Genomic DNA, 19,365 nt, shown 5'->3' on the forward strand with positions numbered 1-19,365 from the left:
AAGAAATATCATGGGGCTTCCCTGCTAGCGCAGTGGTTAAGAATCCGCCTGCCAACGCAGGCAACACAGGTTCAAGCCCTGGTCTGGGAAGATCCCACATGCCGCGGAGCAACTAAGCCTGTGTGCCACAACTACTGAGCCCATGCGCCTAGAGCCTATGCTCCGCAACAAGAGAAGCCACCGCAATGAGAAGCCCATGCACTGCAATGAGGAGTAGCCCCCCACTCGCCACAACTAGAGAAAGCCCACGTGCAGCAACAAAGACTCAACACAGCCAAAAATAAATGAATAAATTGTATTAAAACACACACACAAATCTTAAAAAAAAAAAACAAAAAATATCATGAATCAATGTAGAAATTCATGATTATTCAACAGATGATGCTGGAACAACCCATTTCCTCTTTGCAAGGAAAAAAGCAAGCAAGCAAGCAATGTGGAAACTTACCTGCCATTGTACAACAAAATAAATTCTAGATCATTTAAATAAGTGTTAGAAAAAATCAAACCTTAAAGGAGAAGAGATATCGGGACTTCCCTGGTGGTGCAGTGGTTAAGAATCTGCCTGCCAATGCAGGGGACACAGGTTCGAGCCCTGGTCCTGGAGGATCCCACATGCCGCGGAGCAACTAAGCCCATGTGCCACAACTACTGAGCCTGCACTCTAGAGCCTGCAAGCCACAACTACTGAAGCCCGCGCACCTAGAGCCCATGCTCCGCAGCAAAGAGAAGCCACCGCAATGAGAAGCCCGTGCACCACAACGAAGGGTAACCCCTGCTCACCACAACTAGAAAAAGCCCACATGCGCAGCAATGAAGACCCAACACAGCCAAAATTAAATAAATAAATTTTAAAAAAATAATAAGAAGAAGAGATATAGTTGAATGTTTATCAAATGTCTCTGGCTAGAGAAAGACTTCCTAAGGTTAACAATAAAGGAATGGATCACAGTGTAAAAGATCGATCAATTTATTGGGCAAGGGATATGACCAACATTTAAAGGAAGAAATATAAATGGATAATAACATATGAAAATTTCCACTTTACTAAGATTTGAAGAAGGGCCAAAAGAATCAGATGCCATTAGTCACTTTTCATATTAGCACATTTTAAAAAAATTAATACCCAACAATAAGACAGACAAATTCATTTACTTACTGCCAATTGGATTTAAATTAATACAAGTATTCTGGAATACAATTTGGACTTAATTTTGCATACTTAACAATGCCACTTCTACACATGATGTATATAATAAGATATAAACTATTAAGGATATTCATTGCAAGGCTTAGTATAATAGCAACAACTTGGAAGCAACCTACATGTCCAACAGTAGAGAAATGGTTAACCAAATTGTGACATGTTTATATAAAAAGAAGAGTATGTGGCCATTAAAAATCATGTTTTCAATATCATGTTTCAGAAGTTTAATGAAATGGAAAATTTCTACAATAAAATGTTAAATGAAAAAGTAGAACACCAATTTGAACATATAGTTCGAGCTCAACTTTTTTTTTTTTTAAAGACATTATTCTGGTAAGTGAAGAGAACGAATCTAGTATTCTGGTAAGTGAAGAGAACGAATCTAGTCAACAAACTGGCTGTCCTCCACCAAAAGGTTAGGCCCAAGCCTAATTCTGTTGCCACTTTCCTTCCAGTCGTTTCTAGTGAGTGAGAAACTGTATCAAGTCAGGATCCCCAAAAGCACAGAAAAAAACATAAACCGTTTTGGAATCATGGGACAGAAGGGAAAAAAGATGTAAGTTCATATGATATGATTTCACTATAACAGTCTAAAATAATTATCTTTCATCAGTGTTTGGCATGCAAATAGCTACTCAATAGACATTTCCCAAAGCAACCTAAAGTTTTCTTGGTTTTCTTAGCCTGAGCTGCGCAAACGCCATCCTCTGTTTGCTTTTTTGCTGGAAACAATGCCTGTCCATTGATGGTCAATCTGCCACACCATCATTTTTGAAGAGTTTTGGAGAAAAGAAAGCTCACAGTAAACTGCAGAGGCTTTCTTTTCCTTTGTTTTCTAGCCAACTAATTATCATTAAAACGGGATATTTTGTAGCACAATATGCAGTATATGCCAGGCACACTTATTTTATGTTACCCTATTGGGAGGGTATAGTTGCATTGTGTTAGGTCAATGTTGATACATCTAATGTGCCTATGAAGCACCAGGAAGGAAACAGTTCTTCCATAGACAACAGATGGATGCCTAGCCTGGAGGGAAATGAATAATGGACATGGTCTTTTTATCACATGTTTTCAGTCTCAACTTGACCTACTCATGCAATATACAACACACAGCCCTGTACCTTTGGCATACACTCACTTTATTAGAGGAGTAATTAAAAGTTCCCAGATTACATTCTACAGGCTTGAGTCCTTTGGTCTGTCTCACACCACGTTTTATTTAAGCTTTATCTATGATATGCTTATTCCTCAGTTATCTCACTTTGACAAAGTTTTCAGTAGGAAGGAAATTAGCAGTGCAGATTTAGGTATGATCTGAAATTTTGTGACATTCAGGTATTTCATGGATGATGTACTTTGTACATAGTTGTTGAATAAATGATTGCATGAATGAATTTTAGAGCAATGCAATAACAGGTTTAATCTATTCACTCAGGACTCTATTGGGAAGGTTTTGAGATGAATGCCAAATCAATTTATGCTCAGAAAAAGCATAAAGCTTCTTGCTCTTATGACAGTGGAGAAAGGCTTGAAAGTGGTTTGAGCTGGTTAACCTAATATTCACAATGTGCAGAATCATGTCAAAGCTGGACCATGTATTTATATTCTCTTTTTGTGACAGATTGGCATATTGTTTTAGGTTTGGTCACCCCTCCTCCATGGACTGCACATTTTCATATAACTATTCCCCTCTCTTCAATTTCACACTATGACCAGGTTACTGTCTATAATGTCAGAATCTTTTCACCTTCACATAGGGCATCAAGCCTTTGGTGACCAAAAAGAATCTGATAGGGTATGTATGCCCAACTATGGTGGATTCTTGGGATGGACATCTCAGGCTCTACTGTTGCATTAATCCTTGTGTTTACAAACAGTAGAATCCCTTAGTGAATTCTTAGACCATGAGGATACATTGGACTCTCTAGGCTTTCTTATTCACTGTGTTACCTCATGCATTCAGAAAATGGAAACAGAAGAACATTATGACAAATCATGTTTCCTCAACCTCTGATGAAATGTATTTTCCTGTATCTCATTGCACAATATCCCCAACACGTATACACACGTAGCCTGATGCCTCCCCCCATCTTCCTCTCTTTCATTTCCAAAAACACAACAAGGCAAATTGGAAAGGGAAGCCACTACTTATTAACAAAGCCCTCTGCATCACCTCAGGTAAATACATATTTTTTAAACTATTGACTTTTTGGAGGAGAGACTCCTATTTTTTTCCATCTAAACTATTCTAGTATCAGTAGTGTTGGGAGAATAGGACTGTGTAGAAAAGTGGATTTGGTTCAATCTGGGGCTCCTGGAGCTCTCAAATCATACCACATGGGCACCTGCCTCTTTCACCTATGTTTCCAAATAGGACGTGCAATCACTCTCACAATCACCCAAATTACTCCATCACCCCAACAGCAATAGTAACTAGCATTTGCTCTTTTCTCATAAATTTGATGCCAACCATGTGTCCTGACCTTATGAGGGTCAGACCACTGATTTTTTACCCATTAGTATTTAATACTATAAATATAGAAGTTGTATTTTTAAATATTCAGTGATTCTCAATCTCTGCCTCAAAGAAGGCATGAATCCAAGTATGAAAATTGCTATCATTAGATTGTGAGCTATTAGACTGTGAGAAGAGATGAATATTTATATTCATATATATCCATATTATATATACATATAACATATTATCGTCCAAATTGCACTTCTACCTGATCCATACAGCTCTAGAGTATAAATATATTTTGTACCTAAAATAGTTTTAACATACTTACAGAGAATCGTAAATAAATCACAAAAACCCATAGCAGTCTTGCTGTCATTGTTTCTTTTTTCTTCTTTTTAACATCTTTATTGGAGTATAATTGCTTTACAATGTTGTGTTAGTTTCTGCTGTATAACAAAGTGAATCAGCTATATGTATACATATATCCCCATATCCCCTCCCTCTTGCATCTCCCCCCCGACCCTCCCTATCCCACCCCTCTAGGTGGTCACAAAGCACCGAGCTAATCTCCCCGTGCGATGTAGCTGCTTCCCACTAGCTATCTATTTTACATTTAGTAGTGTATATATGTCAGTGCTACTCTCTCACTTCATCCCAGCTTACCCTTACCCCTCCCCGTGTCCTCAAGTCCATTCTTTATGTCTGCATCTTTAATCCTGTCCTTCCCCTAGGTTCATGAGAACCATTTTTTTTAGATTCCATATATATGTGTTAGCATACGGTATTTGCTTCTGACTTACTTCATTCTGTATGACAGAATCTAGGTCCATCCACCTCACTACAAATAACTCAATTTCATTTCTTTTCATGGCTGAGTAATATTCCATTGTATATATGTGCCATATCTTCTTTATCCATTCATCTGTCATTGGACCCTTAGGTTGCTTCCATGTCCTGGCTATTGTAAATAAAGCTGTAATGAACATTGTGGTACATGACTCATTTTGAACTATGGTTTTCACAAGGTATATGCCCAATAGTGGGATTGCTGGGTCGTATGGTAGTCCTATTTTTAATTTTTTAAGGAACCTCCATACTGTTCTCCATAGTGGCTGTATCATTTACATTCCCACCAACAGTGCAAGAGTGTTCCATCTCATCCACATCCTCTCCAGCATTTATTGCTTGTAGATTTTTTGATGATGGACATTCTGACCAGTGTAAGGTGATACCTCATTGTGGTTTTGATTTGCATTTTTCTAATGATTAGTGATATTGAACATCCTTTCATGTGTTTGTTGGCAATCTGTATATCTTCTTTGGAGAAATGTCTATTTGGTCTGCTGCCCATTTTTGGATTGGGTTGTTTGTTTCTTTGATATTAAGCTGCATGAGCTGCTTGTATATTTTGGAGATGAATCCTTTGTCAGTTGCTTTGTTTGCAAATATTTTCTCCCATTCTGAGTGTTGTCTTTTAGTCTTGTTTATGATTTCCTTTGCTGTGCAAAAGCTTTTAAGTTTTGTTAGGTCCCATTTGTATATTTTTGTTTTTATATCCATTTCTCTAGGAGGTGGGTCATAAAGGATCTTGCTGTGATTTATGAAATAGAGTGTTCTGCCTATGTTTTCCTCTAAGAGTTTGATAGTGTCTGGCCTTACATTTAGGTCTTTAATCCATTTTGAGTTTATTCTTGTGTATGGTGCTCAGGAGTGTTCTAATTTCATTCTTTTACATGTAGCTGTCCAGTTTTCCCAGCACCACTTATTGAAGAGGCTGTCTTTTCTCCATTGTATATTCTTGCCTCCTTTATCAAAAATAAGATGACCATATGTGCATGGTTTTATCTCTAGGATTTCTATCGTGTTCCATTGATCTATATTTCTGTTTTTGTGCCAGTACCATACTGTCTTGATTCCTGTAGCTTTGTAGTATAGTCTGAAGTCAGGGAGCCTGATTCCTCCAGCTCCGTTTTTCTTTCTCAACATTGCTTTGACTATTCGGGGTCTTTTGTGTTTCCATACAAATTGTGAAATTTTTGTTCTAGTTTTGTGAAAAATGCCAGTGGTAGTTTGACAGGGATTGCATTGAATCTGTACATTGCTTTGGGTACTATATTTTCAAAATGTTGATTCTTCCAATACAAGAACATGGTATATCTCTTCATCCATTTGTATTGTCTTTAATTTCTTTCATCAGTGTCTTATAGTTTTGTGCATACAGGTCTTTTGTCTCCCTAGGTAGGTTTATTCTGAGATATTTCATTCCTTTTGTTGCAATGGTAAATGGGAGTGTTTCCTTAATTTCTCATTCAGATTTTTCATCGTTAGTGTGTAGGAATGCACGAGATTTCTGTGCATTAATTTTGTATCCCTCTACTTTACCAAGTTCATTGATTAGCTCTAGGAGTTTTCTGGTAGCATCTTTAGGATTCTCTATATATAGTATCATCACCTGCAAACAGTGACAGTTTTACTTCTTCTTTTCCGATTTGGATTCATTTTATTTCTTTTTCTTCTCTGATTGCCATGGCTAAAACTTCCAAAACTATGTTGAATAATAGTGGTGAGAGTGGGCAACCTTGCCTTGTTCCTGATCTTAGAGAAAACGGTTTCAGTTTTTCACCATTGAGAATGATGTTGGCTGTGGGTTTGTCATATATGGACTTTATTATGTTGAGGAAGTTTCCCTCTGTGCCTACTTTCTGGAGAGTTTCATAAATGGGTGTTGAATATTGTCAAAGCTTTTTCTGCATCTATTGAGATGATCATATGGTTTTCATCCTTCAGTTTGTTAATATGGTGTATCACATTGATTGATTTGCATATACTGAAGAATTCTTTCATTCCTGGGATAAACCCCACTTGATCATGGTGTATGATCCTTTAATGTGCTGTTGGATTCTGTTGGCTTGTATTTTGTTGAAGACTTTTGCACCTATGTTCATCAGTAATGTTGGCCTGTAGTTTTCTTTTTTTGTGACATCTTTGTCTGGTTTTGGTGTCAGGGTGATGGTGGCCTCGTAGAATGAGTTTGGGAGTGTTCCTCCCTCTGCTATATTTTGGAAGAGTTTGAGAAGGATAGGTGTTAGCTCTTCTCTAAATGTTTGATAGAATTCGCCTGTGAAGCCATCTGCTCCTGGGCTTTTGTTTGTTGGAAGCTTCTTAATGACAGTTTCAACATCAGTGCTTGTGATTGGTCTGTTTATATTTTCTATTTCTTCCTGGTTCAGTCTCAGAAAGTTGTGCTTTTTTAAGAATTCATCGATTTCTTCCAGGTTGTCCATTTTATTGGCATATAGTTGCTTGTAGTAATCTCTCATGACCCTTTGTATTTCTACACTGTCAGTTGTTACTTCTCCTTTTTCATTTCAAATTCTGTTGATTTGAGTCTTCTCCCTTTTCTTCTTGATGAGTCTGGCTAATGGTTTATCAATTTTGTTTACTTCTCAAAGAACCAGCTTTTAGTTTTATTGGTCTTTGCCTTTGTTTCTTTCATTTCTTTTTCATGTATTTCTGATGTGATCTTTATGATTTCTTTCCATCTGCTAATGTTAGGGTTTTTTTTTTTTTTGTTCTTTTTTCTCTAATTGCTTCAGGTGTAAGGTTAGTTACTTATTTGAGATGTTTCTTGTTTCTTGAGGTAGGATTGTGTTGCTATAAACTTCCCTTTTAGAACTGCTTTTGCTGCATCCCATAGGTTTTGAGTCATCATGTTTTCATTGACATTTGTCTCTAGGTATTTTTTGATTTCCTCTTTGATTTCTTCAGTGATGTCTTGGTTATTTAGTAGTGTATTGTTTAGCCTCCATGTGTTTGTAGTTTTTACAGATCTTTTCCTGTAATTGATATCTAGTCTCATAGCATTGTGGTCAGAAAAGGTACTTGATACGATTTCAATTTTCTTAAATTTACCAAGGCTTGATCTGTGACCCAAGATATGATCTATCCTGAAGAATGTTCCATGAGTACCTGAGAAGAAAGTGTATTCTGTTGTTTTTGGCTGGAATGCCCTAGAAATATCAGTGCAGTCCATGTTGTTTAATGTGGCATTTAAAGCTTGTGTTTCCTTATTTATTTCATTTTGGATGATCTGTCCATTGGTGAAAGTGGGATGTTAAAGTCCCCTACTATGATTTTGTTACTGTCAATTTCCCCTTTTATGGCTGTTAGCATTTGCCTTATGTATTGTGGTGCTCCTGTGTTTGGTGCATAAATGTTTACACTTGTTGTATCTCCTTCTTGGATTGATCCCTTGATCATTATGTAGTGTCCTTCTTTGTCTCTTGTAATAGTCTTTATTTTAAAGTCTATTTTGTCTGATATGAGAATTGCTACTCCAGCTTTCTTTGATTTCCATTTGCATGGAATACCTTTTTCCATCCCTTCACTTTCAGTCTGTATGTGTCCCTAGGTCTGAAGTGGGTCTCTTGTAGACAGCATATAAACGGATCTTGTTTTTGTATCCATTCTGCCAGTCTATGTCTTTTGGTAGGAGCATTTAATCCATTTACATTTAAGGTAGTTATCGATATGTATGTTCCTATTACCATTGTCTTAATTGTTTTGGGTTTGTTTTTGTAGGCCTTTTCCTCCTCTTGTGTTTTCTGCTTAGAAAAGTTCCTTTAGCATTTGTTTTAAAGCTGGTTTGGTGGTGCTGAATTCTCTTAACTTTTGCTTGTCTGTAAAGTTTGTAATTTCTCCATCAAACCTGAATGAGGGCTTCCCTGGTGGCTCCGTGGTTGAGAGTCCACCTGCCGATGCAGGGGACACGCATTCGTGCCCTGGTCCAGGAAGATCCCACATGCTGCGTAGTGTTAGGCCCATGAGCCATGGCCGCTGAGCCTGCACGTCCGGAGCCTGTGCTCCGCAATGGGAGAGGCCACAGCAGTGAAAGGCCCGCGTACTGCAGAAAAACAAAACCAGGGCTTCCCTGGTGGTGCAGTGGTTGAGAGTCCGTTTGCCGATGCAGGGGACACGGGTTCGTGCCCCGGTCCGGGAAGATCCCACATGCCGCGGAGCAGCTCGTCCCATGAGCCATGGCCACTGAGCCTGCGCGTCTGGAGCCCGTGCTCCGCAATGGGAGAGGCCACAACAGTGAGAGGCCCACATATCGCAAAAAAAAAAAAAAAAAAAAAAAAAGAAGGAAAGAAAAAAACCTGAATGAGATCCTTGCTGAATAGAGTAATCTTGGTTGTAATTTTTTCCCTTTCATCACTTTAACTATGTCCTGCCACTCCCTTCTGGCTTGCAGAGTTTGAGCTGATAGGCCAGCTCTTAAACTTGTGGGGATTCTCTTGTGTGTTATTTCTTGCTCTTCTCCTACTGCTTTTAATATTTTTTCTTTGTATTTAATTTTTGATAGTTTAATATGTGTTTTGACCTGTTTCTACTGGGATTTATCCTGTATGGGACTCTCTGTGCTTCCTGGGCTTGATTGATTATTTCCTTTCCCATGTTAGGGAAGTTTTCAACTATAATCTCTTCAAATATTTTCTGTCTCTTTCTTTTTCTCTCTTCTTCTAATACCCCTTTAAGTTGAATGTTGGTGTGTTTAATGTTGTCCCAGAGGTCTCTCAGACCCGTCCTCAATCTTTTCATTCTTTTTTCTTTATTCTGCTCTGTCGTATTTCCACTATTTTATCTTCAAGGTCACTTATCCGTTCTTCTGCCTCAGTCATTCTGCTATTCATTCCTTCTAGAGAATTTTTAATTTCATTTATTGTGTTATTCATCATTGTTTGTTTGGTCTTTAGTTCTTCTAGGTCTTTGTTAAACGTTTCTTTTATTTTTTCCATTCTATTTCCAAAATTTTGGATCATCTTTACTACCCTTGCTATGAATTCTTTTTCAGGTGGACTGACTATTTCCTCTTCATTTGTTTAGTCTAGTAGGTTTTTACTGTCCTCCGTCATCTGCTGTGTGTTTCTCTGTCTTCTCATTTTGCTTATCTTACTGTGTTTGGGGTCTCCTTTGCGCAGGCTGCAGGTTCGTCGTTCCCATTGTTTTTGGTGTCTACCCCTAATGGGTGAGGTTGGTTCAGTGGGTTGTGTAGGCTTCCTGGTGGAGGGGACTGGTGCCTGTGTTCTGGTGGGTGGGGCTGGATATTGTGTTTCTGGTGGGCAGGGCCACATCCCGTGGTGTGTTTTGGGGTGTTTGTGAGCTTAGTATGATTTTAGGTAGCCTCTCTGCTGATGGGTGGGTTTGTGTTCCTGTCTTGCTAGTTGTTTGGCATGGGGCATCCAGCACTGGAGCTTGCTGGCCATTGGGTAGAGCTGGGTCTTAGCGTTGAGGCGGAGATCTCTAGGAGAGATCTCACTGATTGATATTATGGGAGGCCAGGAGGTTTCTGGTGTCCAGTGTCCTGAACTCGGCTCTCCCACCTCAGAGGCTCAGGCCTGACACCAGGCCAGAGCACCAAGACCCTGTCAGCCACACGGCTTAGTAGAAAAAGGAAAAAAAAAGAAAGAAAAATTAAAAATAATTAAAAAATTTTTTTAATTATTAAAATAAAAAAAGAAGAGAGCAACCAAACCAATAAACAAATCCACCAATGATAACAAGCACTAAAAACTAAACTAAGATGAACATAAAAATCAGAAACAAATCAGTTACAGACCGCAAACCCCAAGTCTACAGTTGTTCCCGAAGTCCACTGCCTCAATTTTGGGACAATTCGTTGTCTATTCAAGTATTCCACATATGCAAGTACATCAAGTTGATTATGGGAATTTAATCTGCTGCCTCTGAGACTGCCGGGAAAAATGTCCCTTTCTCTTCTTTGTTTGCATAGCTCCGGGGGTTCAGCTTTGGTTTTGGCACCATCTCTGCGTGTACATCACCCTCAGGCATCTGTTCCCTGCCCAGACAGGAGGGGTTTACAGCAGCAGCTGATTAGGGTGCTCTTGCTCATTCAGACCAGGGAGAGGGAGGGGTATGGAGTCATAATTGGAATGCGGGACCAGCCTGCAGCAACAGAGGCTGCTGTGACTTTGCAAAAGCCTGAGGCATGCCATGTGCGTGCCACGTTGTCCCTGGATCACGGAACCCTGACACTGGCGGGCTGCACAGGCTTCTGGGGTGGGGGTGTGTGGATAGTGAGCCGTGCTTGCACACAGGATTCTTGGTGGTAGCAGCAGCAGCCTTAGAGTCTCATGCCCATCTCTGGTGTCCGCGCTGATAGCCACGCAGCCACGGCTCACGCCTGTCTTTAAAGCTCATTTAGGTGGTGTTCTGGATCTCCTCTCTTCATGCACCGCAAAACAATGGTTTCTTGCCTCTTAGGCAGTTCCAGACTTTTTCCCAGATTCCCTCCCAGTTAGCTGTGGTGCGCTAGCCCCGTTCAGGCTGTGTTCACTCATCCAAACCCAGTCCTCTCCCTGGGATCTGACCTCCGAAGCCCGAGCCTCAGCTCCCAGCCCCCACCCTCCCTGGTGGGTGAGCTGACAAGCTCTCAGGCTGGTGAGTGATCATTGGCAATGATCCTCTGTGTGGCAATCTCTCCGCTTTGCCCTCTGCACCCCTGTTGCTGCGCTCTCCGTGGTTCCTAAGCTTCCCCTTTGCCACTCCCTGTCTCTGCCAGTGAAGGGGCTTCCTAGTGTGTGGAAATTTTTCCTCCTTCACAGCTCCCTCCCACTGGTGCAGGTCCCGTCCCTATTCTTTTGTCTCTGTTTTTTCTTTTTTCTTTTGCCCTACCCAGGTACGTGGGGAGTTTCTTGCCTTTGGGGAAGTCTGAGGTCTTCTGCCAGCATTCAGTAGGTGTTCTGTAGGAGTTGTTCCACGTGTAGATGTATTTCTGATGTATCTGTGGGGAGGAAGGTGATCTCCACGTCTTACTCCTCCTCCATCTTGAAGGTCCCCTGCTGCCATTGTTTCTAGTGTCATTTTCTCATAAACAATGTTGGAGGTTGACATTTCAAAAATACAGGTGATGGCCTTTCAGGATTGCTTCTACTTATAATTATCTCATATACATAGGTACCAATTAGGTACCAAAAACATTTTAAAGAGAGAGAGACAGAGAAGGAAGGGAGGGATAGAGGGAGAGAAGGAGAGAGGAAGGGACGAAATATAGAATAATTCTCTTTTGTGTATGCCAAGAGCTGGATTTGGGCCATCAACCAGTGTTTATCCTGCCTTCCAAAAGCTTCAGTCTCCCTTCCCCAGTTCATTTTGACTTGAAAGTTTATTTTCTCACACCAGATGCTACCAAGAAAGTTACAGGTTGATGTGAATCCTGTCATCACTTCATTTACTGCTGCAAGGCTAGGTTTTTGTATGTGGTACATCTCTTGAATCCAGTGGGCAGTGAGTGGTGGTATGGGGTACCAATAGCATTCCTGGAGTGAGTGTGGATGCCAGCTGGCCTTAGTGTGTAGGACCACCAAGGCACAAGCCTTTTTTCTGAGCTGGGACAATCCTCTGTGAATGGTACCATCATTCTCATATCTGATAGCTTTAACACTGAATACTTAAATGCTAGCAATGCAATGGTAGCCATCATATTATAATCTCATTTGTAAATGTCTTCTAAGAAGTCCCACACCAATCTGCAAACCAGTGACATCTAAGTAATAAGCCCTTTATCTAGGAATGTTATCTTTACATTTTTAGCTGAATTGTGATCCATATCACAAACTAAATAATGGATTTTTTAATGGTATCTTTAAAAGGATGCCCAAATAATCTATCACTCAGATACATCTCTGAATAGAGAAAATATCTCTTTCTTTCTCACCTCTCAGTGATTTTATTGCATTATAAGGCACTTTGAACTTATGGCTGGTTGGTTCAGTGCACTCATTTTGTGGTGTTAACGAGGCCAAGGTTATGGAGGCCAGTTAGCTTTTGCTCTGTGTACTGACCACAGACTACCCGGAATCACTCAAGAAACACTAGCACAGATGAGAAAGATCCCATGGCAAAACCTCATTTCTCACAGTCCATCCTCCCCATGGGACAGGCAGAATGTGCTCCTTGGGTATGCTCTTAGGGAGGAAATGAGTAGGAGCCTGGGAGGCCCCAACATCTACCTCTGAACATAGCAGGCCTGACATTTAGGCATTAACTTTGCATTATAAGCCCCTGTCATACCATTGATTTGCTGTGTAACCTTCATCACTAAAGCAGAGATAATAGGATAGAATGAAATGTGCTTACCTCCCGGGGATGTTGTGTGAATTAGCAAATTAACGAGTGTAAAGTGTTAGGATTTATGTAAGTGCTGGTAGTTGTCATTATTTCTAGGGACCTAGTCTCATTCTAAATAGAGAATCTAAGTGCATTATGCTTTTTTCAGAAAGGGATTTTCACCGACATCAGTTGCATTTAAGCTGAGCATAAAACAGAGGTGATAATAACATAGTAGTGATCATCACAATGCAGAGCTGTAAACCTTTTTCCTATTAAAGCTAAAACTATTTTCAGCAACTTTCAATGCTTTCCAAGCTTTGTGCCAACAGTTCTCTCTACAGTGATTATTTTTCCCGTGACGGGTGAGGGGAATGGGACCTATTCATTATTCAGTCCCATAATGACTATATAATGTATTGAATTTGTTTACATCACATAATCAGGCAAAGACTTGGTAGCTGATTTGATTGCCATATATTGCAATCATTGTAAAAAATAAAAACTCTTTTTTGCTCTGCCCACGCTGGTGTGCGCTAGAGATAGCCAACATACAGATTGAAAACTCATGGGGAATTGAAGTGCTTTCCAACAAAAGGCACTGTACATAGATCCTTTCAATTTAACATCTTTACCAAGGAATTTTGTTGTCGCCTGCTATTTCCAAGGGGACTGTGCTTGAGCGAATTCTTCCATTTCTTTTATCACTCTGACTTCACTTACCAAGAAAAGTCATTTAATGCTGATTTCAAACTCTTGAACTCAGCCTGGGAGCTGCAGCATGAACGCCTCAGATCTTGGCTCCTTGTTATTTATATATTCATTTGAAGTAATTTTTCAGGACTGTTTGAAAACCTCTCTCAACCTGACATCACGTAACAGCTGGGATCTAAAGCTCACCATGTTTTTGGTTCTTTTTCTCTTTGTCTTACAGATAACAGACGAGTACCTTTGGAAAGGTCACGCTCTCGCCACAATGAAGCTATCTCATCTAAGTGATTCCTGATGCCAAAGAATATGAAAATACTTAAGTAAACAAAATCATACATTTTGGGAGGAACAAAACATGCACTCAAGGGATGGAGAGGAAATAAGTACATTTCTGCAAAGATCAAGCTGAGCTGGATGCAATAGCGTGCATATGTAAAGTTATTGCAAGACTCCTCCCACAGTTAGTTATACTAATACGAACACAATTACCAGGATTATAAAATACGTTCCCTTTTAGTGTAAAGATGTGTATTATTTGTTACTGTGTGTGGCCTGACCATGATGATGAAAAGTGTAAGAAATTGAAGAGTTCCAAAGACTTTCAAAACCATTCAGTCTGTCAAAAATGTATAATATTATTACTCAAATTTGAAGTCACCCCCCCACAAAAAGAAAGGAAGAAAAGAGAAGAAAAAGAATGGAAAGAATTAGTCAGTGTCTACTTCTGATTCCTGTTATATAGAAAAGGAAAAGGCCAGTGAAAATGTGTGTGTTTGTTAATGGTTTGGAAAGGCACTGATATTGCACACTCTATAAAAGAAGCCATTTTTGGAAACTCAGAAAAAGTACTGCTTCACCCCCCCCGTCAAGTTACTTAGAATCTTATCTCAAGTGAAAGTTGATGGATTCATCTGCTTCGGCTGAAATTAAACTTATCATTAATCTAGAGTTTCAGCATGATATTGCAGGCACTTATCATTGCTAAAAATAAGCCAGAAAGTTTAACAGAAGCAGTTAGAGAAAGTGATTTAAACTTTATTTAAAGAGGTATTTTCTAATTATGCACATATATCTACTTTATACAAATACTTTATATGGCTGTTTTTGAGAAAAACCTCACATTTCAATGTTTATGCTAGGGCTGAACCTGCAAATTGTTACCTTTATTCAGATTTTTAAAGGTAAATATTGCTCTCTATTCTCCATGGTTTATTTCTTCTCTCTATTGCTTCTTTCTCCCACACCCCCCTTGAAGGCAGGGAATAGAGTTCTAGGAGATCTGAGGGGAAAAATATTTCTCTCCGCAGGAGGCAGCAGAAAACTGTCCGAAAGGTCAGTTGTTTTATCTGCCTTTCTACTCCCCTTTCCAGTTCCTCCGTGGTGATCTGAAGAAGAAAAAGAAATTACATGTATGTATCTGTATATATGTGTATATATTTATATCTCCTGCTACAATAATTCCACATCCCAGTGACTAAGTGAACTTCTCAATCATCATCATACTTATTTACCTTATATTAACAAATTCAAATGATGCTGCCGAAACAACTCTAGGAGGAAAAAACAGGCTCTACATTTTTCTTAAATAGATGAGGGAGGAGAAGTTATACTTGTCTATTATTTTTAAAAATGCATTGTAATAATGTGGTATAACTTCTCTGGACTAATCCATGCAGATGATTGTAAAAGATTTCTTATATGTATATTTCTTATAAAGAAAATCCTATTTCTACTTCCTCCAAAGTACATTATAGACATTCAGAAAGAACAAGAGACCGGCTTGGCAAGTCACTCCCTGAGATAATGTAACCAAGCGACCAATAGCTCACAGTTTCCTTTTTATAGACGTACAGTGATTCAAATTGCTGCCTTTTCCTCCAGTGCATTCTTACTTGGGTCTTATCCTTTACAAAGCTCTGAAGCTGCTACAATAGAGAAATCAAAAGCAGTAACAGGATCTGAGATTTTACAATTTTATCCTATCATCTATCTTAAGACACACACATATGCAGACACACACACAAGTTTAAGGGACATATCAATTTCACACACTGTTTTTTTAACAATAACAACAGCAACAAAGATTTAGGTTCTACTAATTTATGTAAATACTTAATGTACGTATTTTTAACTTCACAAAGTCTTTTCTGAAATCTTCATGGTATGGCTTCTTTGAGTCTTTTGATAGCTTTTCAGACTGTAGGAAAATGATATTTTGAAATATTCACCCTGACTAATATTTAGGGGCATTTGCCATGCCATATTATCAGGCTGGTCAAGGTGGACATACTGATGAATATCACCTTTTCCAGATGTGAACTTGCCTTATTTTTTAGTTTGTGGGGAAAAAAAGTACTATTATTGATAAATTATATATTTGTATTTAGAATAATTCCACATGCTTTTCACAAACATTATGAGACCGTTCAGGGTCTTTCACGAAGTTCTGATAACTCAATTAAAGGGTTTGCTTCCCAGATTTATAATGGTCCTGCTCTAGCCATTTGCAGTTTTGTTTTAGATTGAAAATTATCACCAGAAAAAAGTACATAGTGACATTTTTAGTATAGAACCAAATTATACTAAAGTCTTTTGTTGGGTTTATTACTGCCACACGTGAGAAGCACCAATTTATGCAGATTTTCTTCAGAATGTTTTTTAAAATTGCAAAACCCTTTAAAATGTTTACTAGTTGTACTAGTTTCCTCTGGCTGCTGTAACAAATTACTATAAACTTGGTGACCTAACATATCAGAAATTTATTCTTTCATGGTTGTGGTGGCCAGATGTCCAAAATCAAGGGTCATGCTCCCTCCAGAGGCTCTAGAAGAAACTCTTCCCTTGCCTCTTCCAGCTTCGGGTAGCTATTGGCATTCTTTGGGTTACGGCCACATCTCTCTCTGCTCCATCTTCACACCACCTTCTCCTCTATGTATTTAATCTCCCTATGCCTCTCTCTTATAAGGACACTTTTGTTGGAATTTAGGGCCCACCTAGATAATCCAGGATAATTTCATGTGAAGACCCTAAACTTAATTACATCTGTAAGACCCTTTTTCCAAAAACATAACATTCATAGGTTCTGGGGATTAGGATGTGGACATATCGTTTTGGAGGTGACCTTTAGCCCATGACAGTCTGCCCTCTGGACCCCCCCCCAAATTTATGTCTGTCCCATGTGCAAAGTATATTCACCCTATCCCAACATTCCCAAAAGTCTCAACCCTAAGTCTAAAATCTCATCCAAACATCTTCAGTTCAAAAGTTCCAAAGCTCACCTAGATCATCTAAATCAGCTATAGGTGAAAACCCTGGGGCAAAATTCCTTTGCATCTGTGAATCAGTGAAACAAGACATTAACAGGGCCCCTGTTTCCAGAATACAGTGGTGGGACAGGCATATGATAATAGTTATAGACATTCCTATTCCAAAAGGGAGAAAGTGGAACAAACATAGAAAGGAGTCACCTGTCCTGATGATTTTCAGAATTTGGCCAGGCAGAATCCCCTTAGGTTTCAAGACTTGACAATAATCCTCCTTGTCTCAGGGCTACATCCTTTAGGCCTGCAGCTCTGGCCTCTTGGCCCATGGATCAAGTCTCTGCCTCTGTGCCCATGGCTTGTACTTCTGCCTCTAAACCTGCAGCTCTGCCCTAGGGTTGATCTTTTCTATCAAAGGGTATCACCTCTTTGCAGCTTTATCAGCCTACTTCCTGCCTGTAAAGTTTTGGTAGTCTGACCGCCTTCTCTCATTTTGTCCTGTCTCTGTCCCTTTCAGGCCAAGCTGGAACTGTTTCTGCTGGTGTAACTTTCTCAAAAATTTTGTAGGCTCCCCCTGTATATCATATTGATTTACTAGTGAGACAAGACAGTCCTCACAGATCTTTGCCAGATAACACCACCTCTGTTCCTGGCTTCTACTGAGATGATTGAGTGGATCAGTGAGTGAGTCAATGCCTAATCTCTACAGCACTAGCCACAGGTTATCCAGCCTTGGCTTTATCTCCAGAGCACACTATCCACACTATCCTAACAGTGAATCTTCATTTTAGCATGTTTTGCAATCTGAATAGGCTCAGAATTTCCTGAATCATCAAGTGCTGGGTCCTTTCTGCTTAACAGTTCTTTCTTCAATTTATCCCTTTCCTCTTATATTTTACTCTAAGCTCAAGAAAAAACTAGGCCATACCTCCAATGCTTTGCTCTCAAATTTCTTCAGCTAAATATCCAAACTCATCACTTACAGATCTACTTTCCACACAACAGTTGGAGACAATTTGGATAAGCTTTTTGCCGCTATATAGCAAGGATCACCTTTCCTCTAGTTTTCAATAAAATGTTCCTCAGTTCCTTCTGAGCCCTCATGAGACGTGCCTTTAACCTTCCTATTCTTCCCGACAGTCTGTTTAAGGCAGTCCATGCTTTTTGTACCACATACGTCAAAATTCTTCCAGCCTCTACACGTGATCTAATTCCAAAGCCACTTCTACATTTTTAGGTATTTGTTACAGCAGTCCCTGACTTCCTGGTACCAAAATCTGTAGTTTGTTGCTGTGGTTGCTGTAACAGAGTACTCCAAACATGTTCACTTAAAACAACAGGCATTCATTCTCTTACTGTTTTGGAGACCAGAAGCCGTAAATTGAGGTATTAGCAGGGCTGTACTCCCTCTGGAGGCACTAGGAGAAAACCTGTTCCTTGCCCCTCCCAGTTTCTTGTGACTGTAATCATTCCTCGGCTTGTGGCCAAATCTCTTTCTGCTCTGTCTTCGTATCACCTTTCCCTCTGTATGTCTAGTCTACCTCTGCCTCCTGCTTATAAAGACACTCGTGAAGGCATTTAAAGGCCCACCAGTTTATCAGTGATAATCTCCTCATTTCAAGATCCTTAACTAATTACATCTGTGAAGACCCTTTTCCCAACTAAGTTAACATCACGGGTTCTGAGAATTAGGACATGGACGTATCTTTGGGGAGCCACCTTTCAGCTCACAACACTAGTCATTGCACATAAATGTACTTTTCACATTTTGAAATGCATCCTTGGTGCTCAAGCCAAATTCAAGGTTGTCGCTAAGAGCTATTGTACGCACAGGCTACTGCATGCTTTGATGTTAAATGGCTGAACAGGCTATTCTAAAATTCAGTTGATACTTTTGTTACTGTGGCCAATTAGCTTGAAAAAATAATTGGTTCCAACTTTGAGCTCTGGTGTGTCTTCTCTGCCCCTTTTATGGAGTCTTTGGCCAAATGTTTTCTATGATTAATAATGTAGGTATAAATCTACCTCTGATACAGAAGCGTTCTTTACAAGTTTATTTTAGATATTGTGAATCCCTCAGCTGAAAGGAGAGGTGACAGCAAAACCTGTTTGAATGGATATTGAGGGAGATTGTGCCCATACCAAGACACTCAGAAGTATTTCAGTAGCAGTAGAACTGTGGATTCATGTTCTCGTTTTGCCTCGGCATAAACAGCTGTCTCTGCAGGACCAAGAATGACTTGCAATCTATCTGTAATGCATACTTACTTATTCAATAAAGTTAAGGTTACATTAAATGTTGTGCTGCCTATGATAATTAATACTAAGGATGGGTGAAAAGGCACAAACTGAAGAAGTATAAAGACGGAATGTAAGAACATTCTAGAGAAAGACAAATACCGTATGCTAACACATATATATGGAATTTAAGAAAAAAAAAATGTCATGAAGACCCTAGGGGTAAGACGGGAATAAAGACACAGACCTACTAGAGAATGGACTTGAGGATATGGGGAGGGGGAAGGGTGAGGTGTGACAAAGCGAGAGAGTGGCATGGACATATATACACTACCAAACGTGAAACAGATAGGTAGTGG

The 19,365-nt window shown here is 39.6% G+C and overlaps 1 protein-coding gene across 2 annotated transcripts in view; it reads left to right on the forward strand.

The window, feature by feature from the left end:
- Positions 1 to 19,007, forward strand: part of DIAPH2 (diaphanous related formin 2) — an 889,270-nt gene extending 870,263 nt beyond the window's left edge. For both annotated transcript variants that reach the window (XM_082864620.1, XM_082864622.1), the window contains one exon: positions 13,732 to 19,007. In XM_082864620.1, the coding sequence (XP_082720746.1) occupies positions 13,732 to 13,796 (65 nt within the window). In that variant the 3' untranslated portion in view covers positions 13,797 to 19,007. The remainder of the gene's footprint in view (positions 1 to 13,731) is intronic.
- The last annotated feature ends 358 nt before the right edge of the window (positions 19,008 to 19,365 follow it).

Source organism: Leucopleurus acutus, assembly GCF_964270905.1.
Source record: "Leucopleurus acutus genome assembly, chromosome: X".
NCBI classification, from domain to species: Eukaryota; Metazoa; Chordata; class Mammalia; order Artiodactyla; family Delphinidae; genus Leucopleurus; species Leucopleurus acutus.